Source organism: Sus scrofa, chromosome 7 (genome assembly GCF_054392235.1).
Source record: "Sus scrofa isolate SSC_HxYL_T2T_F1_AM1 chromosome 7, Sscrofa_HxYL_maternal_Yorkshire_Landrace_v2.0, whole genome shotgun sequence".
Taxonomy (NCBI): domain Eukaryota; kingdom Metazoa; phylum Chordata; class Mammalia; order Artiodactyla; family Suidae; genus Sus; species Sus scrofa.
This window is the reverse complement of record NC_139389.1, coordinates 59,832,784-59,857,908: the sequence shown is the minus strand read 5'-3', so window position 1 is coordinate 59,857,908 and position 25,125 is coordinate 59,832,784. Positions and strand designations below refer to the sequence as shown.

General features: G+C 39.7%; 1 protein-coding gene across 2 annotated transcripts in view; it reads left to right on the top strand.

The window, feature by feature from the left end:
- ADAMTSL3 (ADAMTS like 3) overlaps nucleotides 1-25,125 on the top strand; it is a 357,638-nt gene that overhangs the window by 92,472 nt on the left and 240,041 nt on the right. For both annotated transcript variants that reach the window (XM_021098873.2, XM_021098874.2), the window contains exon 4: nucleotides 22,913-23,040. In XM_021098873.2, coding sequence (XP_020954532.1) covers nucleotides 22,913-23,040 — 128 coding nt within the window. The remainder of the gene's footprint in view (nucleotides 1-22,912; nucleotides 23,041-25,125) is intronic.

Genomic DNA, 25,125 nt, shown 5'->3' with positions numbered 1-25,125 from the left:
GCTATCCCTTACATTTGGAATCTAACACAATGAACTTCTTTATAGGACAGATACTGACTGACAGACTTTCAAAAACTTATGGTTTCCAAAGGAAACAAGTTGGGGGTGGGGCGATACAACAGGAGTTTGGGATGGAAATGCTATAAGATGGGTTGTGATGATCATGGTACAACTATAAATGAAATAAAATTCCCTGAGTAATTAAAAAAAAGATTCCTACAAAAAAATTACCACTGGACTTTTTGAAATATAATTAAATACATGATCAAATCCATGATTGATTTAATGTAGGAATGTATTGTAGACCTCTGTGTGTGTATACGTATGTGTATACATACATAAACTTTCTTTTCCAAGACAATTTTTGGCTTTACTTTCAACTTTGTAACCATATTTTCAACAGTTGCTTATACCGTTGATGTCTAAGAGAACTTTCTGCAATTACAGGAATTTTCTATATATGCACTAATACGGTAGCCACTAGCCACATGTGTGCATAGCAAGCACTTGAAATATGGCTAGTGTAAGTATAAGGTCATATTGTGAAAGTAGATAAAAATCTAAGATGATACAGATCTCTAGAAATTACCACATTCCTTTGATAACTCCATGTACAAATTTATACAAATATTTCCTCCCTTCTTCACAAACTGTAGATACCATTTGCTCATGTGTTCACTTTTTAGGCTCCCAAAGCTACTCACCATCAAGATTCAGGTCAAGTGACACCTCCCCAGCAAACATCCGTGGCCTCCCAGGCTGAGGAGTAGTTGGTCTTCCTTGTTCTCTGAGCACTTAGCACTGCTTGCAATCCTGTGTTTTCCGTTATCTTCCAACTCAATGAGGGCAGGGACTAAAGTGGGCTTGGTGGACGTTGTCGAATGGGTGAATGAATTTGAACTTTGCTCACCTGCCCAAACTTTGGCTAACTTTCATGGCAATTCATTGGATCTGAACATCAGCCCTTCAGCAGCGACCTACACAAGGCCATTGTTATCCCACCAAGGACATTCTCCTACCATTTTTAGTCAAGGAATTAGGACTATGCTGTTAGCTCTTCCAGTCTCAGAACCACCAGTCCTGATATGCAGACTGTCTCAGTTTTTCTCTTTACCTGGGGTGACCACAGGTGGCCCAGACTGTGCACACCACCAGCCAGTCCCAGAAGGAGAAGCATGAGATAAAAACACATGCTGGTTTCTTTCATGGCTTACTTTCATAGCTGTCAAATAATATTTTTTATGGGAGTTCGTTTCAAACCTATGCCCCTAAAATGCGGTCTGGGTAATATTCTTGATGAGTTGTTGGCACAAAACCTGTGTTTTTCTATGTGAAATGGCCAACCATGGCTGGAAGTAAATCACTGAGAAAAGTCAAAAAAGAATTTAAAAAAACTTGATATCATTACATGTGAAAACCTATGCTAATTTTTTTCCTTGAAAAGAAAAGTCTGCTGTGGATTGTCAAATCTGAATGCTTTGGATATAGTTTGAGGTATCTTGAAATTAAGAGCTTCTTAAGGTAATTTTGTGGTTCTTAATGAAGGGGAAGAAAGTATATAAAATAATCTTCATGAACCTGCTTTAAAATGGTAAGAAGCATCATACTCACATAGCACACAGGGTATTATTTTGCTCCAAGCGAGGCGTGTAAGCAAAGCATTTTGCTTTGTTAAGATTATCTGTAGGTTGAGGAGTTTAATGATGCTTGTTTGTTAAATTGGTTTAGAAAAGAATTTTTTTTTTCCACTCTAACTAGTGTATAAGTTATTATGAGAGTAAAGAATCTGGGTTGAGTGGACAAGCCTCCCTCTAGAAGAGGTTTCTCAGCCTTGCCACTGTTGCAGTTGTGAATCACTTGATGCTTTGTCGTGGGGAGGCTGTCCTGGGTTGTGTAGGAAGTTTAGCAGCATCCCTGGCTTCTATCCATCAGATGCTAAGAGGAACCCTTTTGCCCCACTTGCAATAACCAAAAATGCCTCCATTGCCAAATATCCTGGGAGGAACAAAACCACCCAGTTGACACGTATCCTTCTAGAACATGTGTTGAAATAGGTGAGGAGGCTGGAAGTTAACAGTCTGTAGCATCTAACAGCCTTGAGAGGCCTTAAGGCAGTTTCTGTAAATAATACTCACAGGAATGCCAACCACCAATACAGACTTACTGGCCAGCATTCATCAGAGAGACCTGGAATTGCCCTGTTGTTTTTTTTTTTTTTTTTTTTTTTTTTTTTTTTTGTTTTTTTTTTTTTTTGTTGTTGTTGTTTTTTTTTTTTCTTTTTAGGGCTGCACCCCTAGCATATGGATGTTCCCAGGCTAGGGGTAAAATCAGAGCTGCAACTGCTGTAGGCCTATACTGCAGCCAGAGTAACATGGGATCAGAGCCTCATCTGTGACTTATACCACAGCTCATGGCAATGCAGGATACTTAACCCACAGAGCAAGGCCAGGGATCGAACCCCTATCCTCATGGATCTTATTCGGGTTCATTAACTGCTAAGCCACGAAGGGCACTCCTGCCCTGAGTTTTGAAGTGACAGTAAATGACTTCTTTGGATGCAGGGTGAATTTATTTATTTTTCAGAATAATTAACATTAAAAAATGGATATTGTTATTTTAAAAATCCAGCAATACAGAAAAGTGCAAAGAAAACTACAAGGCCCCTCATATCCCACTTTCTAATATTCATATTTGGTAAGTGGCATTTTTAGACATTCTCACAAGCATATACAAAGTGAATTTGGGACAGGATAAATAAATTGACATAATTCTATAACAGCGCCATCACATGATGCGTGACATTTTGGATTAAAAGTATTGAATTTTTGTGAATTTAATAGATAATAAGGAAATCAAGCAAAACTGAGGGACTTGCCAACCTTGGGAGGAACGTTCCTTCACAGAATAATAAATTATTTCCTCAGAGATGTCTCTTAGAATATGACAAAAGATTATGAAAAACATTTGGAGGTTGGCGTTAATTATATTTTAAAATTTCATGTTTAAATTTTAGTCACTATTACTTGACTTCCTTGCAACGTTCCTCCATTCACCTCCCAATTTATATACAGACGCTAAGTTAATATAACGCATGTTCTGTTCTACAACCTTAGTTTCCCTGTGGTTTATTCATGTTCAATATTCGAACAGATTAAATATTCACCACCTTTCTTTTTATGTGAGATCTACCATCCTTTTTTTAAAATTTTGAGTCATCTCATGATTGGTTAGATTTTGTCATCAGTTTTTTAAATAAAGGCGCCATTTCCTGAGTGTTTTTTCCCATTTTTGAAAACGTCATTGTTGCCTTTATTCTATTTTGTTTTGGTAAAATACACGTACCATAAAATTTATCATCTTACCCATTTTTACGCATACAGTTCAGTGGCACTAGGCACATTCACATCCTTGTGCCAACTTCACCACCATCCATCTCCGAAATGTCTTTTGTCTTGCAAAACTCTGTATTTGTTGAGCAGTAACTCCCCATTCTTTCCTCCTCCCAGGCCCTGGAACCCATCATTCTACTTTCTGCCTCTATGAATTTGTCTCCTCTAGGTACTTGCAAGTGGAATCATATAGTATTTGATATATGTGAGTCCTTTTGGTTTAGTTTAATGCATTAAGTATAATGGTCTTCAGGGTTCATCCATGTTGTAGCGTGTGTGAGAATTTCATTCTTTTTTAAAGGCTTAATAATATTCCATTGTATGTATATACCGCATTTCGTTTATCCATTTGCTGAACATTTGGGTTGTTTCCACATTTTGGCTATTTTGAATAATGCTGGTATGAACATGGGTGAACAAGTGTCTCTTTGGGTCCCTGCTTTCAGTCCTTTTGGATAGATACTCAAAAAAGGAATTGCTAGATCGTATGGTCTTTCTTTTATTTATTTATTTATTTATTTATTTATCTTTTGGCCTTTTCTAGGGCTGCACCCACGGCATATGGAGGTTCCCAGGCTAGGGGTCTAATCGGAGTTGTAACCACTGGCCTACGCCAGAGCCACAGCAATACCAGATCTGAGCCATGTCTGTAACCCACACCACAGCTCACGGCAATGCCAGATCCCCAATCCACAGAGCGAGGCCAAGGATTGAACCCGCAACCCCATGGTTCCCAGTCGGATCTGTTAACCACTGAGCCGCAACGGAAACTCCTCATATGGTATTTCTATTTAATTTTTTGAGGAACTGCCATACTGTTTTCCTCAGGGGCTGCACCATTATCAGTAAAGCACAGGGGTTCCAATTTCTCTACATTTTCCTCAACACTTCCTTTTTTTGTCTTTTTAAAATAATAGTCATCCTAATGGGTGTGAAGTGTTATCACATGGTGGTTTTCATTTGCATTTTCCTAATGATTTGTGATGTCGAGCATTTTTTCATGTGCATATTAACCATCTGCATATCTTTTTTGGAGAAATGTCTGTTTGTGTCCCTTGCCTGGTTTTTAATTAAGGTGTTTCTTTTTTGGTTATTGACCTGTTCTTTAAATATTCTGGATCTTAGTCCTTTATGTAATATGATATGTATATATTTCCTCCCTTTCTGTGGATTGCATTTTCATTCTGTTAATAGTGTCCTTTGATACACAAAAGTCTTAAATTTTGATAAAGCACCTTTATTCTCAAATAGGTCCTATCCGAATGTAATATGATATTCTTGAATGGTCCTTTCTTTTTTTTTTTTCTGGATTTTTTAGGTGATTCCTTCCCTATCTTATGTCATTAACATGCACAAAAGTCTTAAATTTTGATAAAGCACCTTTATTCTTGAATAGGTCCTATCTGAATGTAATATGATATTCTTGAACGGTCCTTTCTTTTCTTTCTTTTTTTTTTTTGGATTTTTTTAGGTGTTGCTTCCCTATCTTATGTCATTAACTGTTGTTGTGGAGAAGGTGACTTACTTTCATTGCTTGAATGCACATCCTCCCAGAAGTGTCTCCTTTTTTGTTTTAATTGGAAAACTCATACACACACACACACATACATACATACATACATAGACTAGTATAACAAATTCATATATATCCATTACCCGGAATTAACTAATGCAAATATTTTGTCATATTTTGTCAGTCTTTTTAGGTGTGTACAGTTTAATAAGTTACTTGGATTGAATTCTGAGAGGCAGAGCTGAGATGAGGATTCACATCTAAGTGATTTATTCAGGAAGCATTTCTGGGGCATCCAGTTTGGCAGTGGGAAAAACCAGACAGGGAAGGGAAAAGGGAAAGAGCACAGCCTCTGCCTTATCCTGAGTCCTTATCCTTATCCTGAGGGATCCTGAGTCCCAGCCTCTGCCTTATCCTGAGGGGCACCCTGGAGGGTAAATTACTCTTCCGAGTTTGCCCTGACTCCAAGGCTGGGGAGCTCCTGAATCTAAGTTTTGAAATATATTAGCATAAAGATATTCTCTTTCATCCTTTTTAGCATTTTAATGCTTGCAGGATCTGTAGTTATATTCCACATCTCATGCTTGGAATTGATTTCTCTCTCTCTTTGTTTCAGTAGTCTTGCCAAAGAATTTAGCCACTTGATTAGTTTTTATGATGAACCAATGTTAGATTTGTTGATCTTTTTTCTCATATTTTTGTTTTCTTTTTCATAATTGCTGTTCTCATTTTCACTATTTTCCTCTTCCTCCTTTCTTTGGGTTTTGTTTGCTGCCGTTTCCCTAATATCTTTAAATAACTTGAAATCATTGATTTTTTTCAACTTTCTTCTTTTTAAATATGTATATATTTAAAACCTCAAATTTCTCCTCAAAAAACTAAAAATAGGATTACCATTTGATCCAGCAATCCCACTCCTGGGCATCTATCCAGAGAAAATCATGATTCCAAAAGATACATGTACTCAAGTGTTCATTGAAGCACTATATGCAATAGCTAAGACGTGGAAGCAACCTAAATGTCCATCGACAAAGGAGTGGATAAAGATGTGGTACATATACACAATGGAATATTACTCAGCTATGAAAAGGAAATAAATAATGGCATTTGCAGCAATGTGGATGTACCTAGAAATTATCATGCTAAGTGAAGTCAGTCAGACAGTGAGGGAGCAATATCAAATGCTGTCACTGACATGTGGAATCTAACACAATGAACTTCTTTATAGGATAGATATTGACTGACAGACTTTCGAAAACTTATGGTTTCCAAAAGAGGCAGGTTGGAGGATGGGGGATGGGGTGGGCTGGGGGTTTGGGATGGAAATGCTATAAAATTGGGTTGTGATGATCATTGTACAACTATAAATGTAATAAAATTCATTGAGTTAAAAAGTAAAAATAAACAACAACCCAAAAAACTCTCAAATTTCTTTCCAAGCACAGCTTTTATTACTTTCTCTAAACTTTGATATGTAAATATTCACCTTCATTTGTTAAGAATATTTTCTAATTGTCATGGTGATTTCTTTTTTGACTCCTGGGTTATTTAAAAGAAACTCTCTTAATGGTAACTCACTGAATGGAAGAAGATAGCTTCAAATCATATATCCAAAATATATAAAGAACTCATACAACCAAATATTAAAAACAAACAGCCCAATTAAAAATGGGCAGAGGACCTGAATAGATAGTTTTCTAAAGAAGACATACAAATGGCCAACAGGTACATGAAAAGATGCTCAACATTGCTAATCATCAGGGGAATGAAAATGAAAACCACAATGAGATATCACCCTCCCATCTGGCAGAATGGCTATTATCAAAAGGACAAGAAACAACAAATGTTAACAAGAATGTGAAGAAAAGAAAACCCTTGGGCACTGTTGGTGGGAATGTAGATGGGCACATCAAATTATGCAGAACAGCTGGAGGTTCCTCAAAAAGCTAAAAATATAACTACCACATGATCCAAAAATCCTACTTCTAAATATTTACCTGAAGAAAGTGAAAACACTACTTTGAAAAGATAAAAGTACTCCTATGTTCATTGCAGCTCTATTTACCATAGCTAAGCTATTGAAGCAACATACGTGTCCATCAATAGATGACTGGATAAAGAAGATGTGGTACACACACACACACACACTGGAATATTACTCAACCATAAAAGGATGAAATCTTGCCATTACTAGAACATAGATGGGCCTGGAGGGTATTATGCTTAGTGAAATAAGTCAGACAGAGAAAGATAAATACTGCATGATTTCATTTCTATGTGGACTCTTAAAAACAAAACAAAGCAGAACCAGAGTCATGGATACAGAGAAGGAGCTGGTGGTTGCCAGACAGGAAGGGGGTATTGAGATGTATGAAATAGATGAAGGGGATTAAGAGGCACAGGTTTCCATCTATAAGATAAACAAGTCACTGGATATAATGTACACACAGGTAATACAGTCAATAATGTTGTAACAACTTCGTATGGCGAAGGTAACTGGTCTTATTGCTGTGATCATTTCATAATGTGTAAATATATGGAATCACTATATTGTATACCTGAAACTGAATTAATATTATATGTTTATTACAACAATTAAAAAAGCCTAGCTGGCTCCCCCCACCCAGAAACTGACAAGTTTATCTTAAAGTTCATGTGGAATTCATGTGGGACCTAGAAAGCCAAAACAATCTTGAAAAGGCAGAACAAAGTTGGAGGACTCACTTGTGGGTTTTAAAACTTACTGCAAAACGGCAGTAATGAAAACAGAGTGATGGTGGTATGAGGGTGGACACACAGATCAGTGGAATAGAATTGAGAGCTCAGAAATAAACCCTCATATTTATGGTCAATTGATTTTGATAAGGGTATCAAAGCAATTCAGTCAGAAAGAATAGTCTTTCAACAAGTGGTTTGGCTGCATAACTCTATGCACTAAAAACCATTTAACTGCACATTTTAGGTGAATTGTATGATATATAATTATGTATGTCAAAAATTTCTTTATAAGTAATAGAAAATAACATCTCAATTTCTAAATAAGTTTTCTTTTTTATTGATGTGCAGTTTATTTGATTTGTGGGCAAAGAAAATACATGTATGATTTCAATCCTTGTAACTCTTAAGTTTGACTATTTGGGCCAGCTTAGGATTGATTTTTATGAACATTTTATAAATACAAAGAATATATGTTTTGTAGTGGTTTATATAGCTTTCCATATGTGCATTTTCATGCAGTTTGTAATTGAATTATTTCAATACCCCATACAGTTAATAATTTTTCATCTCTTTGATGAATTATATGAGAGTTTATTAAAATCTCCCACCATCATTGTGGAATTTTCTATTTTGTCTTATAGTTCTATCAGTTTTTGCTTTATGTATTTTGAGGTAATGTTATAAGGTACATCCACTTTAGAATTTTTGTTCCATCCTGATGAATTCAAACTTCCAGCATCATAAAACATCTCTCTTTTTGTTTTTCTTTTTCTTTTCTCTTCATCTTAAAGTCTATTTTGTCTGATTGGTATAACTAAATTAAATTTATTTTGGTTAGTAGTCTTATGGCATCTCTTTTTTCAATTTTTTGCTTTTAGTCTTTGTGGTCATTATATTGAAGGATTGTCATTTAAACAGAATATAATTGCATTTTCAAAATTCATCCTAATAATATTTGTCTTTTAACTGGTGCATTTATTCTGTTTGGGTGTAATGCAATTATTGATGTATTTGCACTTAAATCTTTTATTTCACCATGTGGCTTTTAAAATGTATCCATCTTTTCTAAGTTCTTTTTTAAATTAAAGTATAGGAGTTCCCGTCGTGGTGCAGTGGTTAACGAATCCGACTAGGAACCATGAGGTTGCGGGTTTGGTCCCTGCCCTTGCTCAGTGGGTTAAGGTTCCAGCGTTGCCATGAGCTGTGGTATAGGTTGCAGACGCGGCTCGGATCCCGCGTTGCTGTGGCTCTGGCATAGGCCGGTGGCTGCAGCTCCGATTCAACCCCTAGCCTGGGAACCTCCATACGCCGCGGGAGCGGCCCAATAAATAGCGCAAAAAAAAAAAAAAAAAAAAAAAAAGGACAAAAAAAAAATTAAAGTATAGTTGATTTACAATTGTTGTGCCAGTTTGTGTTGTACATCAAAGTGACTTAGTCATATACCTATATACATCCATTGTTAATGAATTATTTTCTATCATGGTCTATCCCATGAGATTGGATATAGTTCCCTGTGCTATACAGTAGGATCTTACTGTCTATGCATTCTAAATGTAATAGTTTGCATATATTAACCCCAAACTCCCTGTCCATCTCACTCCCTCCCTCTTCCTCCTTGGCAACCACAAGTCTGTTCTCCATGTCTATGAGTCTGTTTCTGTTTTGTAGATAGGTTCATTTGTGCCATATATTAGATTCCATATATAAGTGATATCATATGATATTTGTCCTCTTTCTGACTTACTTCACTTAGTATGATAACCTCTAGGTGTATCCATGTTGCTGCAAATGCCATTGTTTTGTTCTTTTTTATGGCTGAGTAGTATTCCATTGTGTATATGTACCACATCTTAATCCATTCATCTGTCCATGAACATTTAGGTTGTTTACATGTCTTGGCTATTGCGAATATTGCTGCAATGAACTTAGGGGTGCATATGTCTTTTTGAAATATAGTTTCATCTGGATATATGCCCGGGAGTGGGATTGCTGGATCATATGGTAGTTCTATGTTTAGTTTTCTGAGGAATCTCTATACTGTTTTCCACAGTGGTTGTACCAATTTATATTCCCACCAGCAGTGAAGGAGGGTTCCATTTTCTCCATACCTTCTCTAATATTTGTTATTTGTAGACTTGTTAATGATGGCCATTCTGACTGGTGTGAGGTGGTACCTCATTATAGTTTTGATTTGCAGTTCTCTGAGAATTAGTGATGTTGAGCATCTTTTCTTGTGTTTTTTTTTTTTTTTTTTTTTTTTTTTACATCTGTATGTCTTCTTTGGAGAAATGTCTGTTTAGGTCTTCTTCCCATTTTTCGATTGTGTTCTTTGTTTTGTTGTTGTTGTTGTTGAGTTCTATGTTCTTTTTTTCCTCTCATTTTTGCTTTCTTTTGGATTGATTGATATGTGTCTTTATTGTATATTTTTCCATCTATTCATTTGAACATTATACACTCTTCTGTTCATTTAGTGGTGACACTAGAAATCAAAACATGTATTATTGACTTATCAAAGTCAAATATTGGTCCTTTTATCCTCTTCTTAGGTGATGCAGAGATCTTAGGGTACTTTAATGTAATTTATCACTCTTATCATTCCTATGTCATTATTATCAGATATCTTAATGACATACAAATAATTTAAAGCCAATAAGCCACAATTGCTATTTTATTTATTTATTTATTTATTTTTGTCTTTTTGCCATTTCTTGGGCCGCTCCCATGGCTTGTGGAGGTTCTCAGGCTAGGGGTCAAATTGGAACTGTAGTTGCCGGCCTACACCAGAGCCACAGCAACAACAGGATCCGAGCCGCGTCTGCAACCTACAACACAGCTCACAGCAATGCCGGATCCTTAACCCACTGAGCAAGGCCAGGGATCGAACCCGCAACCTCATGGTTCCTAGTCGGATTCGTTACCCACTGAGCCACGACGGGAACTCCCACAATTGCTGTTTTACATAGCTGCTCTTTATTTAGAATTACCCACATTCTTACTTATCATTTTAATTTTTACTCTTCATTTCTTTCTCTATATCCAAACTTCCTTTAACTCTAAAAAAACCTTTTTATGTTATTTCCTTTAGGACTGATTTGCCAGTGATGAATTCTATTTTTGTTTGTCTGCAAATACATTTATTTCATTCATGAAGGATATCTTTCTTTGCTTTTCTAGTTGTTCTCAGTGGGGCGGTTTGTCCATACTGCCTAGCCATTGGACTTTTATATTTGGCAATATTTGGTTTTCCTTTCTATTCAGTCTTACCTGATGTTGTGCTGTACATGCTTCACGATGACTTACCAAAGTATCCTAGATAATATCACATTTAATCTTTCTTCATGTAAAGTAACATTATATTTATATTTAAGAATTCCTTTTCAACAAAAAACAAAGTCAAAACCAAACTAAACCCTATTGTATTGGAGCGTTTTTCTTCATGCTTTTTTTCCACAATGGGAGAGGATCTGGTTATGGTTGTTTTCTAACTTGTCTAGTAGCCAGGAACATTGCACTAATGGGAAAAATATAGCCTAGATGTTCTTAATCAAAATATCAGATTGTGCGGGGATGTTATGGAGAGGTGGCCTATGTTATTCCTGGAATGGGCTCCCCAGGGACCATGAGGTTCTGTGTGTTAATGACAGCACAGGCGTGTTCCAGAATATAATATGTCTACATTCTGGACATTTTTATTTGAGCTTCTTAAATACACTAAGATTTTTTTTTTATTTGATATATCCCAGAGACAAAGCCCAGGGATGCAAAAGCAGTAGACTTCAGACACGAGCACCAAGGAGTGACTTCTTAAACTCTGCTTCTGTGTGCGCATGGCTGAACTCAGTATCCAGCAAAGATGATAAAGTGCCTTTTGTTTTGTTTTATTTTAAAGTTATTTGTGTGTATGTTTCTTACTCACTGGAACATGATGATCTGTAGCCAGGCTGAAGAATCTGCCTGTTACGAATACACATGTCAGTTGATTACCTTCAAACCAGCAGTCATTCAGCGCCAGCAAGCTCCCAGTTGGGCCCCTTGGGGTCAGGCAGAGAGTGTGAATCCTTAATGGCTGGATGGCAACTGTGCAAACTGGAGGGCACATGCCCCTTAAAAACTGTGTGGCCACCCTTGGTTTGAATTATTACCATATTGGCATGTGGATCCTGTTTTGATTTCCTCTGTTCTTTTCCTGAGAAGTCAGAAATCTCGATTTTTATGTGAAATCTTCATATTTTTAAACATGAGCAAAAAATTCCTTTGGGGGCGGGGGGGGGTCAACTGTGTAATTATAATCAGAGGAATCAGACCCGCTGGCCAGCTTCCCTCTGGGGACCACCAGTTTGCTCCCTTTATCTTAGCTGTTATCCAGGCACTGCTCACATTCTGTACCCAAGGACCCTGAGCAGCTCACCTCAAGAGTTGGGGTGAGGGTGGTTGTGAGGCAGAAGGAGATAAGCATCTCTCACAAGTTAATTAATTCAGAAGCCCAGGAGTCATCCTAGCACCGCCTTTCTCCCTGCATCTTCCAGGTCCTGTTGATTCTAGCTTCTGCAGACATCATGTCTGAGAGAGTAGATCTTAAAAGAGTTCTTCACAAGGAAAAAAAAAAGCCGTAATGGAAAAGAATATGAAAAAGATTACATGTGCATAACTGAGTTAATTTGCTGTACAGCAGAGATTAAAACAACACTGTAAATCAACTGTCCTTCAATAAAATTTTGAAAAAAAGAAAAAAGCAGCGATGTGTGGCGATGGATGTGAACTAGACTTGTGGAGGTGATCATTTCTCGGTGCGTGCAGGTGATGAATTGTCATGTTGTGCAGCTGAAACTGAGATAACGTTATGTGTCAGTTGTCACTGGATAAAAAAATTAAACAAACAAACAACAACAACAAAACCCCTCAGGTCTATGCCTTCCTTCTCCAGACACTGGTCATGTCTAGCCTGGGCTCGTATTTCTTGCCTGCCCTCTGCAGTGAACTTCCTGCTCTGCCCTTTTGTGAGCTTCTCCTCTTGTCATAATTCTTCCCCACACCAGAGTAATTTTTCCAAAATACAGTTTGCCGAAGTCACTCCTCTGCTTAAAAATACTTCAGTGAGTCAATACCTTGTTGTGCTGGAAAGCCTCCCTTTGCCCTCCAGTGCTCCGTACCCTGTGCTGCTCCCTGCCCTGGGCTGCACCCACCCGGGAGGCTCACCTGTTTGGACTGCACTAGTAGCCTCCCTTGCCCTCTGGCTCCTGGTCAGGTCTGGCCAGTGGTGAGTGGGAAGAGAACTGTATTTGTTTCCCCAGCTCTCATTTTGTGAGATTGCTGTGGACTGTGATTCTTGACCGAAGGCCTTAGCTTCTGTCCAGACAGCCTCTGCCTGCCCTTGCCCCATCTTGTAGACAAAGCCCAGGCAGATAATGTGAATTGCCTGAATCACAGGGCCTGCCTGCTACCAGCCCCAGGCTGCTGCACCAGCCCTGTGGTTTCCCTGTACCCTATCCACGCATTAGTAATTAGTGCATTTGAAAAATGCTCCTCAATACCTAGTGTTCTAATCCAAGGGCATAGTATTTTTAAAAATTTATTTAGGTTTTCTATAGTTTATTTGAGCAACATTTTTTAGTTTTCAAAATAAAAATGTTATATATATTTGTTAAATTTATCCCTGAGTATTTCCTGGTTCTGTTGTTATAAATAGTACTATTGAATTTTTTTAAAATTTCTAATTGCTCATTCCTACTAGATGTAATTGATTTTTTTTATATTTACCTTGTATTCTTTAACCTTATTAAACTCATATCTTGTTAAAAAAAAAATCCTCAGGAGTTCCCATCGTGGCTCAGTGGTTCACGAAACAGACTAGGATCCATGAGGATGTGGGTTCAATCCCTGGCCTCGCTCAGTGGGTTAAGGATCTGGCGTTGCCGTGAGCTTTGGTGTAGGTTGCAGAGGTGGCTCGGATCTGGCATTGCTGTGGCTGTGGTGTAGGCTGGCAGCTATAGCTCCGATTAGACCCCTAGCCTGGGAACTTCCATATGCTGCTGATGGGGCCCCAAAAAGACATACACAAAAAATGCTCCTCAAATTATCTCCATCTGACCCTGTCCCCTTTCTTGCTGGGACGTAGTTCCCCCACCTAAGATGATGGGCTGGATTGCCGTATATAGAAGGATGACTCTGGAAGTGTTTAGTTGATGTTCTTTCATCTTCACCTGGAGAAGCCTTGGTTGCCATGATTTGGAAACTCTTAGATGTTTTTTTTCTTTTACTAGAGCAATGGGCCAAGTCTACCTCTAATCAAGGAATTTGAGTATGAGGGTGACTGGAGGGTGTGAATGAAGAGTACCTAACCAGGTTAACTAGGAGAGGAGACTGAATGAGGTGAGGAATCAGAGAACTGGAGACAGCCTCCTAGCAAGTGGGGCTGGCAGGAAAAACCCAGGGAACATGATGCTTTTTCCGAAGCTCTCCCTGACTGCTGACCTCAGCCTCAGGGAAGCAGGGCTAGGTGCTTCTGGATCCTCACCACTGGTCCCCCGCAAAGAGAACTGCTGCAAGGGGAGGGTGTTGGTGTTGTGTTGGGGTTTGCCATAGGAAGCAGGAATTGGCAAACATGTTGGCATTTGGGGAATAATGAGAAATATGGTGGGCTTGGAAGATGGGCTGCAGTATGCACGTGAGCTGCAAGAAAGGGAGCTGGGGCAGGAGACGGAGCAGGTCCTGGAGAGCCTCGGGGTGTAGAGCACGTGTCCTGAGCAATCAGTGCAGGGTTCCAACAATGTGATAAAATCATCAGGAAAGGCTAGGAAAGGGCAGACCAAATCCTAGAGGTCACTGACCATCAAGGTAATGACTTACAGAGGTCTGTGCTTTCCAGTAGAGGGTAGAATGGATGAAGAGGGTAGGCTGTGCTCCTAGCACACAGCTTTAGATATGTTGGTGTTTTAGATGTTCTGGCTGAACTGAATGGTTGAGACTCTGTGGCAGCTGGACATTGCATGTCACTGACCCAATTCCTATTACCAACATTTTTTGGTTGCTAAAGATCCTAAAGTACTATTGACCTGCAAGAGTGTCTTCATGGGTAACAAAACCTGGGTCATTTGTCAGTCAGCTCCTTCAATAACCTTTGTGGTCACATTGGAATGAGCCTTTATTTGATGTCTGGGAAGGAATCTCCCAGTGGAACCTATTTTATTTTGAGTTGTTTTTAATATGGAGCAGTTAATATAGATTCCCAATAAGTGACCTTATAATGTGAAATCTGTGTTTAATTATGAACGTTTTTGTGAGACTAGTAGAACTGTGCTGTTCATTCTAAGTCACAGATTTAAGAACTTGTCAGGGAAATATTTTATGATTTGACTTATGCATGGGGATCCAAGAAAGGCAAAAAGGCCTCATGTCTTTATGAGATTGTGAACACACGTATTCCTACAGTATTGCTTGGCTTTTGCCAGTCCTGTTATATAATGAGTAAACAATATCTTTTTTGAAATTTTCACCCAAAATACTCCCTAGGTTGAAGTTTACTTAGGGAAATATGATCTCCTAAGAGATAAGTCTGAGAATTTTAATCAAACAGGACAAAGTACATTTTACTTCTTTGGATGTGTTTTCATAGTTTTCCCTTTAGTGCTTTTTCCTCCTTAAAAAAAGGAACTTTTACTGGGTGTTTTATTGCTTGAAATATACGTGTTCATTGTATAAAACTGGGAAATATAGATGAGCAAAAGGAAGAAAGTAGGACAGTGTGGTAATTCCATTACTATTAAAAAAAAAAAGAGAGAGAGATGAGCCCCAACGAAGAAAGCACTTGCAATCTCATTAGAATAGGAGAGAAGTTGATAGGGATACACGAGGCTCTTGCTGGTGCTTCCAGCAGAATTAGTGTGGTCTGTGGAAAGTGTGTGCGCCAGCTCTCCTCACACAGGTAGAAACTGCTTCTCTTTCTCCATCTCCTTGCTCTGGGTCTTACTTTCTCTTGTGATCTCCGTGACCACAGGCTGATTCTGCCCCACCGCATCCATCCCTTCAGCCTCTCTCACCTGCCGCTCCCTGTCTTGAGGGCTCAATCCATGCTCATCCCCCCAGGGCACTGAGCCTTGAACTTTGCAAACCCTGGGTGGATGTTTATGTAAGAAAAATAGCAAACGCATTCTGGTCTGTGAATGTCCCTTCGAGAATGCATATTCCTCAAGAAATAACTTAGATAAAATCAAATACTTTTGCAAAACAGAAATGTAGCTCTAATTGCAATGCAGAGAGGAAGGAAAAAAAGAAACTAAAGACTTCATTGAGATATCAAAGGAATGCTGTGGTCAAGTGAATCACAGCAGCAGATGTATTCAATCCAAGATGCGAAATGCTCATGGAGAGTGATGATAGGTCGGCTGCTGTATTTGACTGGATTCCTGATCTCCAAGGGCAGTGAAGGAGCATCTGTGAGCAAAAGGCAGGCTTTGTCTGGGTCACATAGGATGGGATTCTGCCTGGGCTCCCCCACACCTTGGACACGTGCTTTTTTTTTTTTTTTTGTCTTTTCTAGGGCCGCTTCCCATGGCATATGGAGGTTCCCAGGCTAGGGGTCTAATCAGAGCTGTAGCCACCAGCCGATGCCAGAGCCACAGCAACTCGGGATCCGAGCCTCATCTGCGACCGACCCCACAGCTTACAGCAAGGCCAGATCCTTAACCTACTGAGCAAGTCCAGGGATCGAACCTGCACCTCATGGTTCTTAGTTGGATTCGTTAACCACTGCGCCATGATGGGAACTCCCTGGACACGTGCTTTTTGAAGTTATAGTTATTCACCTATAAAATGAGAGTGGGTAATATCCACCCTCCAGCGTTTGTTGAGAAGATTGGAAAGAATGTAGGAAAAGTCCTGGCAAGTGATGCTCACACTGTGCATAAATGGTAGTAGCCACGTTCTTCATCTCTTGATGCCACACTTCGGAGTCTGGCACGGAACAGGGCCACCGAGTGACAGGATGTTGGTTGACTCAGACTTGAGGTAAAAAGTCTATAGATGGAGTTCAGATAACAACTTACCTTATAAAACATTAATAACATAAATTACTTAAGACACCTTATGGGCATGTCTGAAAAGAAGGCATTGGGAGTTGTGGTACCCAGCTTACAAACATGGAAGTTGCCTCTGCAGGGTGACCCTCAGGTCCAACATGGAACTGATATGTCAGCCGTATTTAAGTATCACCAGATTTCAGAGCTGGGCCGGCCAGAATGGGGCTGCTAAATACCTCTTCTCTCAGGAGGTTCACCACCGCCATGCAAACCAAGAATACAGACCCCACCCCGCCATCCCTGATCCAGCTCCTCCTAATGGCTGGTTTCCTCCCTCCCCACAACTCTTTCTGCCTCCTAGCACTTGATGATGGTGATTGGTTTTTATTCCATATTTTTATTGTAACCTTAAACTGTGTTCACAGATTCCAAGTCTGATTAGTTGGCTGCTTACTTGGCATTAGGGTCTGCTTACTGTTTTAAAAAAGCAGAAATGTGCATATGGAATTCTCTAAGATTAGGGAGCTATGTCCAGCATGTTTATCAGGGACTTGGGTGGAGCACGGAAGCTGCAAAGCTGAGCAAAGTGGCTCGTAGATGGGGTGACAGGATCCGGGTTCAAACAGATCTCAACAGGCTGGTATTCTGGGCCAAAACCAACAAGAGGAAATTCAGTCGTGATTAATGTTAAGTCTTGCCTAAGTAAAAATGGGAGAGTGCTGGCTCTATTGTGGTTTGGAAGAAGACATTATTTCGAAGAATAATAGCTTACAGTTATTGTGATATTTATTACATTTATTGAGATGCGGTGTGATTCCCGCTGTATGTGGTATTTTCTTTAAATCCCGCTGGAGTAAAATTATCATCTCCATTTTATAGTTGGGTTTTAGTAAAGTTAAGACACTTATCCAGAGTCACACAGCTTTTAAATTATGTGCTACTGTCTCTGTAATGAGATTCAATAAATGGTGTGACTGCAAAAGGTAGGAAGAAAGGGAAGAAGGAAGGGAGGGAGGGGTGGAGGGAGGGAGGGAGGAAGCAAGGGGATGGGAGGGAAGAAGGAGAGATGGAAACTTAAATTGCATCAGAAGAAACCTGGATAACAGCGGCTGGGCACCTTGGGGGTTTATGTTATTCTCAGATACAGTGTTATATTCTGGATGCTACATTTTAAGATGAAAAATGTGCAAACATCCCCATGTGCAGAGAGAGGAAATGTTAGTGAGAAAGCTGAGACAGGTGAAGGTAGCAGATCCTTTGAGAAAAAAGCTTGGGAAGCTTGAGAACGTTCTTCTGTAGAAGCTGGAGACTCTGTCCACTGCTCTAGAAGACACAAATAGCAATGGCACTTTGTTCAGCTCTAATGGAATTTGTTTTTGTTGTTGTTGTTTTTTAAATATTTGTCTTATTATACTGCTAGCCCCAAAGGGAAGAGATGAGAACTGGGTAGAAATTGGGACTTTTTTTTTTTTTTTTTTTTTTGTCTTTTTGCCATTTCTTGGGCCGCTCCCACAGCATATGGAGGTTCCCAGGCTAGGGGTTGTATTGGAGCTGTAGCCACTGGCCTACGCCAGAGCCACAGCAACACGGGATCCGAGCTGCGTCTGTAACCTACACCACAGCTCACGGCAACGCCAGATCCTCAACCCACTGAGCAAGGCCAGGGATCGAACCTGCAACCTCATGGTTCCTAGTCGGATTCGTTAACCACTGAGCCACGACGGGAACTCCAAAATTGGGACTATTATTGCTACTCTTTGGCAAAAGAAGAATGATGAGGAGGACAGGAGAACTGGCTAATAGGAAATAGCAGTGGGATTTCAAAGCAAAATATGACCGTCTCTTCATGACCCAAGGAGAGAAGAAAAACTCGAGGACTCCTGTTGAGATGCTATTTTTCTCTCTGTTTTCTTAGGAGGGAAATATCTTACTGATGTAAGCAGAGGAACCAAATGCCGTGTTTATAACTTGCCTATTTTAGTTATTCTAAGATCAAGATTTTTTTTTTTTTTTTTGTTAAGTAAAGGTGGAGAAGTTATGGAAAGAAACCTGACGCTAACTCTAAACTGAACAGATGGGATAGTGGGAATAAAAACAAATTAAAACAGTATTGCAAAGAACACTCAACTTTCATTTAAAATATATATGATGATGTTTTTCAACTTTTCACATTCAACCTATCAGTATATCGAGTGACGAAATGAAAAATCAGTTTCAGCTGTGTATATTTTAAACGTTTACCTAAATGATTTGGACTTACCAACCTAAAAGCCCAGATGAATGTATTAAACTGCTTATTGTATTTTTCATGAATTAAAACTTTATTTTATACTAAGTTATAGACAGGACACGGTGCTGTTGGGTGACGTTTAGTGTAGAAAATTGAACCGAACAGCGGTCTAATTAGAGCAGTAAATAGTATGGGTTTAATTAGCACTTATTCCCAATGACAGATTTGATCAGTTGCCAGATATTTATTTTTTCCTTGCACTTGACTGTTACTGAAATATTGCCTCTAGTAGGGCTGCTTACTGTGCTATAAATAGGTAGCTTGGTAAGAAGCCAGGAAACCCACTGACCAGTGAGACGTGGGTGAAAATTATTGAAAAACCTCCTCCTTGCTTCCAGTCATTATTTCTTCATTTCACGTTTGAAGGTCCTTTCTATAGATCCCTGTCTTAATTTAATTTAATTTTTTTTTTTTGGTTGGGTGAGGTAAGTTGGCCTAAGGGCTTGAGGAAATCTGTGCAATATCTCTGTTGAGTCCCATGCTCTGGTTTATTAGTGTGTCAGGGTTTCCTTCATAAACCCTCCTAGTCTCCAACTCAGAAGTTACCTATTAAGTCCTGTCTGACTGGAGCTTTTCTGTATGTCAACAGGATGTGGTTTTGTTTGTTTGCTTGCTGGTTTTCAATTAAAATATTCAAGAGTTGGCTTAAAAAAAAATACAAAAAAAGGGCCTTCCTGTTGTGGCTGAGCAGATTAAGAACCCACCATCATATATGTGAGGATCCGGGTTCGATCCCTGGCCCCGCTCAGTGGGTTAAGAATGGGGCATTGCTGGAAGCTGCAGTGTAGGTCACAGATGTGGCTTGGACCCAGTATTGCAGTGGCTGTGACATAGGCCTGCAGCTGCAACTCCAATTTGACACTTAGTCTGGGAACTTTCATACTGCTACAGGTGTGGCCCTAAGAAGAAAAAAAACAAAACAAAAAAACAACAACCCCCTTGACAAAATGCAGAGACACAAAAACAAAAGAAGTTAAAATCACCCAGGTCTTCCCACCTGCAGGTAACCACTGCTAACACTTTAATTCACCTTTTACTTCTTTCCCTAGGCTTGTACACATTTGCCTGTATTAAATACAATACAGGCTTACATTCTTCTCTCATGTTCAACGTTTACCCCAAAAATATTTTTTAAAAGGAATTTCAAAATCCAGAAAAGTTCAGATAAAACTAACATCCATTATAGCATCATCTGGCTTCATCAAATTTAATGCTGTGTCATATTTGCTTCAGATCTTTTACGGGAGAGTTGGGAGGGGAATAAAACATTTGTGGGCATTCTTTCTGTGTCTTTCCCTAACCACATTCATCCCTAGTCCCGCCCCCTCTTTGCTTAGAAGCAATTGGCTGGGTTTTCTTCCAGCCCATATACTTGTACTTTTATTAGAGCATTATTTTGGGTGGATATTCATATGCATATGTCACTATCTATAGGTGAATAGGTAGAAAATGCTATGTGTGTTTTTATTTTAATGTAGTTAAAACTATCAGCCTTTTCCATATTGTTTCTACTTTTTTTTTTTTTTTTTCTTTCAGCTTTTCAGAGCCGCAGATGTGGCATATGGAAGTTCCCAGGCCAGGGGTTGAATCGGAGCTGCAATTGCCGGCCTACGCCACAGCTACAGCAACACAGGATCTGAGCCACATCTGTGACTTACACCACAGCTCATGGCAATGCCAGATCCTTAACCCACTGAGCCAGGCCAGGGATCGAACCCGCATCCTCATGGATCCTAGTCAGGTTCATAACCTGCTGAGCCACAGTGGGAACTCCCTATAGTTTCTACTTGTATTGATATATTTAGGACAGTCTTTGCCACATCAAGTCTATATGACTTTTTTTTTTTTTTTTTCTTTTTTGGCCACCCTATGGCATATGAGTTCCCAGGCCAGCAATCAGATCTAAGCCACAATCACGACCTAAGGTGCAGCTGTGGCAAGGCCAGATCCTTGACCCACTGTGCTGAGCTGGGGATCAAACCTGTATCCTGGTGCTCCCAAGACACTGCCGATCCCATTTCACCACAGCAGGCACTCCCCTATGTGACTATTAATCTATAACTTTTTTGGGAGTTCCCCTTGTGGCTCAGAGGAAATGAATCTGACTAGCATCCATGCAGATACAAGTTTGATCTCTGGCCTTGCTCAGTGGGTTTAAGGATCCAATGTTGCCATGAGCCGTGGTGTAGGTCGTAGGTGCAGCTTGGATCCCACGTTACTGTGGCTGTGGCATAGGCCGGAAGCTATAACTCAAGTTCATCCCCTGGCCTGGGAATTTCCATATACCGTGGGTGCAGCCCTAAAAAATTTTTAATTTAATTTAATTTAAAAATATATAACTTTAGAATTTTAAGGTTTCAGCATTTAAAGTACTAATTTCTAATATATCCAGAATTCATTTTGGTCTATTTTGTAAAGAAGTGATCCATGACTTTTTAAAAAACCATTCCTCACCCTGACCTGTGGTGCCATACTATGTACTCATACATGGGTCTGTTTCTGGACGCTTCTTTATTTATACTTAATAGATCCAAATGCTTCTTGCTATGCCAGTTCTATACTGTTTTCACTGAGGCAGTTTCACTCTAATTTCCCTTCTTTTACAGTTTTTTCCTTGGCTATTGTAGACACTTACTCCACCTGATGAATTTTATAATCATTTTGTATGGGTCCCCAAAAATCCCCTATGGGATTTTGATTGGAGTTGTTATAAATTTATAGATTAATTTGGGGAGAATTAACGTTTTACAATATTGAGTCCGGTTATTTATGACTATGATATGTTTCTCCATTTATTCCTCTACTTTAAACTTCTTTGCAAAAAAAATTTTAATACCCATCATTTCTTTTCATATCTATATCTATATCTATATCTATATCTATCTAAATCTATACATAGGAATTCCCATCGTGACTCAGCAGTAACAAATCCGACTAGCATCCATGATGATGTGGGTTCAATCCCTGGCCTGGCTCAGTGGGTTAAGGATCTGGTGTTGCCATGAGCTGTGGTGTAGGTCACAGACATGGCTCAGATTGAGCATTGCTGTGGCTGTGGCATAGGCCGGCAGCTGTAGCTCCGATTTGACCCCTAGCCTGGCAACTTCCATATGTTGTGGGTGTGGCCCTAAAAAGAAAAAAAAAATTAAAAACTATATCTACATATAAATTTTTTAATTCCCCCTCTTCTCTTTTCTCTGGAGTTTCCTAATGTAAGTCAATGGTGGCAAGTCCAGAGACAATTAAGCTGAATTGTATCCATAATTGAACTCTCTCTGTTATCTTCGACCCCAGAGCTTTATGTACTTTGTTTTCTTGGGGTGGAGCCTGTCTCGGGAGATTCCACAAACCCTCATACAAAAAAGTTCCCTTGGAGTTAGCACCAGTCTATGTGACAGATATGGTTAGAATGTCTTAGGTACAAGCCGGGACCCTGCTATGTAAGCTATAAAACAAAGCAATAATAAATATGATTTATAGGTAGCCAATTTGTTTAAATTTGGGAACGATAAAATTTCTAACTTAGGAGTTCCCATTGTGGCGCATTGGAAATGAATCTGACTAGGACCCATGAGGTTGTGGCTTCCATCCCTGGCCTCCACTCAGTGGATTAAGGATCCATGTCACTGTGGCTGTGGTATAGTCCAGCAGCTGTAGCTCCTATTGGACCCCTATGCTGTGGGTGTGGCCCTAAAAAACAAAAAACAAAAAACAAAACAAAACAAAAAATTTCAATTTAAGACTGAGCTTAAAAGCCATTTGGATGAAACCTTTGTAACGTGCAAAGGCACTCAGTTACCACTAGCTTTCGTATAAAACTATCTTTGTGTGCGTGTGTGCATGTTTTCATGTAGCTATTCCAAAGCAAAGCGTTTTTAGGAAATTTCTGGTCTTCATGAGCAGCCTAGAATAAGACACTGGAAAAACTGAGGAAGGTTTTGGGATATTTCCAGCATTTTGTCTCTAATTTATTGTTTTCACTATCCAGACCTCCAGAAACACTCGTTCAGATGAGGACAAAGATAGCAACTGGGACGCTTGGGGCGACTGGAGCGACTGTTCACGGACCTGCGGGGGAGGAGCATCGTATTCTCTGCGGAGATGTTTGACTGGCAGGTGGGTAGTGGCTTTTCCTCCCCTTCCCTGTGGGCCGTCAGTGCCTTTGGATGAGTGGGTTTGGGGAGACAATTTGGCTTCTTGGCATCGGAAGATACCATGATGGTGGTATAACATCGGCTCTATCTAATATTAGTCAGGCTCAGGTTACCATATTTAAATAATAATGGCCTCGTTTCTGTGAGTGTGGCCATACCCATCCACAGGAGACTCCTAGCTTGCAGCAGTCTGGGGCACTGCATGCTTTGAGCTTTGAGGGAGTTAAGTCCCTGGCCCCACATTGTCAAGACTTGGGGTAAGAGGTCAAGTCTTCTGTGTTCCCCCCTCAAGTTGTTACAATTTCAATCATTTTCTGTTCCCTTTCTCTGAGCAACCCACTGATTAGGAAGGTAATGCAAGTTCTAAGTATCTAAATTCACATCTTAGATAATTTTAAGTAACACTTGTTAAAATGTAATATCAGCTTGTTAAAAATATATACACACTGTTGTAAAAAGCCCACACTTATCATTGCTCTTGAAACAATAGGAGGTAATTCCCCATAGGGCAGTTTAAATCCCAGCTAAGGATTTTTACCTGAGCTCTCAAGATAAAAGCCCTAGATGGAAGGAACCAGATGTGTCCGTTCTGGATACAAGAAGACTCCAAGGTCATGGGCACCATCTTCAGTTTTGCGATGTTGTCAAGTGAAAGAGTAAATTGACTTTCCCCGAATAGTGTAAGGTGTAGAGCAGAAATACAAGGAGAATAAGTTTTGTTTGGCTCAGGTCTGGATTTCATCAAGGTTGCCATTTTACGGCATATTAAAGAGTGACCACATGCAATCTCATTTCCTTGAGGCAGCGCAGAGCAGGGCAGATGAGTGATGGTAGACATGGCTTTTGAGAAGAAAGACTGAGTCCTTTGCAGGAAAGCATGGGAAGGCTGTTGGTGGGAGCATTGGTGATATGATCTTCAGGCGAGTTTTGACTCAGAGGTTTGAACCCTAAAGAAATGGTTGCAGAACTGAGGCCAGGCGTTATTCTTGCAAAGACAAAGGGATACCTCTTTCCCCTACGCTATTACTTGGTGAGGAATCAAAGCCCTGTTACTCTAAGTGTGTCATACTGTATGCATATTGTGTTGTACTGGGATGTATTTACCTTGGGGAGACTTGTGGTAGGAGGGCTGCACTCCTGTTGGCATGGGTCAGGGAGGGTCTTATGTAGGGTGTAAGTTCTTTCTCACTGTTGGTCAGTCACTTGAGGGAGAGGTTTTCCAGCATGGAGACTGGCGTGGGGAGATGAGATTTTTGGCACCTTAATCCAAATCTGAGGGATCTGAACAATTTGTAATTAATGGGAAGATTCAAGAGGGAAAAGAGTAGGGTTTATTTGTGTTTTTTTTTTTCCTTTTTATAAATGGTATATACTTATGTTAGTTGTATACTTGCATTAGAGGAATATACTAAGAACCACAAATAACCACTTTCATCTTGGGATTATGACACAATGAAAATGCTTACATGTTTATTGAGTATTTTATTAATTTTTACAATTATTATTATTATTATTTTAGGGCTGCACCCTTGGCATATGGAAGTTCCCGGGCTAGGGGTCAAATCAGAGCTGCCGCTGCCGGTCTACACTGCAACCACAGCAATGCAAGATCTGAGCTACATCTGTGACCTACACTGCAGCTTGCAGCAATGCCAGATCCTTAACCCACTGAGTGAGACCAGGAATTGAACCCACCTCCCCATGGATACCAGTTGGGTTCTTAAGCCGCTGAGCTACAGCGGAATCTCTAAATTTTTACAATTATTTTCATTTTGTCTGGAATATGATTTCGTCAAGTGATCTCTCTCTCTCTCTCTCTCTCTGTGTGTGTGTGTGTGTGTGTGTGTGACTTTGTATCTTCTCTTTCCTAACTGGGGCCAACTGCTAATGGAAAAACTTGGGGTTAGGAAGGGCAACTGCTTAGCCTCTTCTACCTTCTCTGCACCTTCAGAAAAGGAGATTTGAGCAAGAGGAGAAGAAAAGGAGAAGAAGCATTCTGCTTTGACTTTAGTGAGCAGATATTGGTGCCCTCTGATTTTGTTGGTTC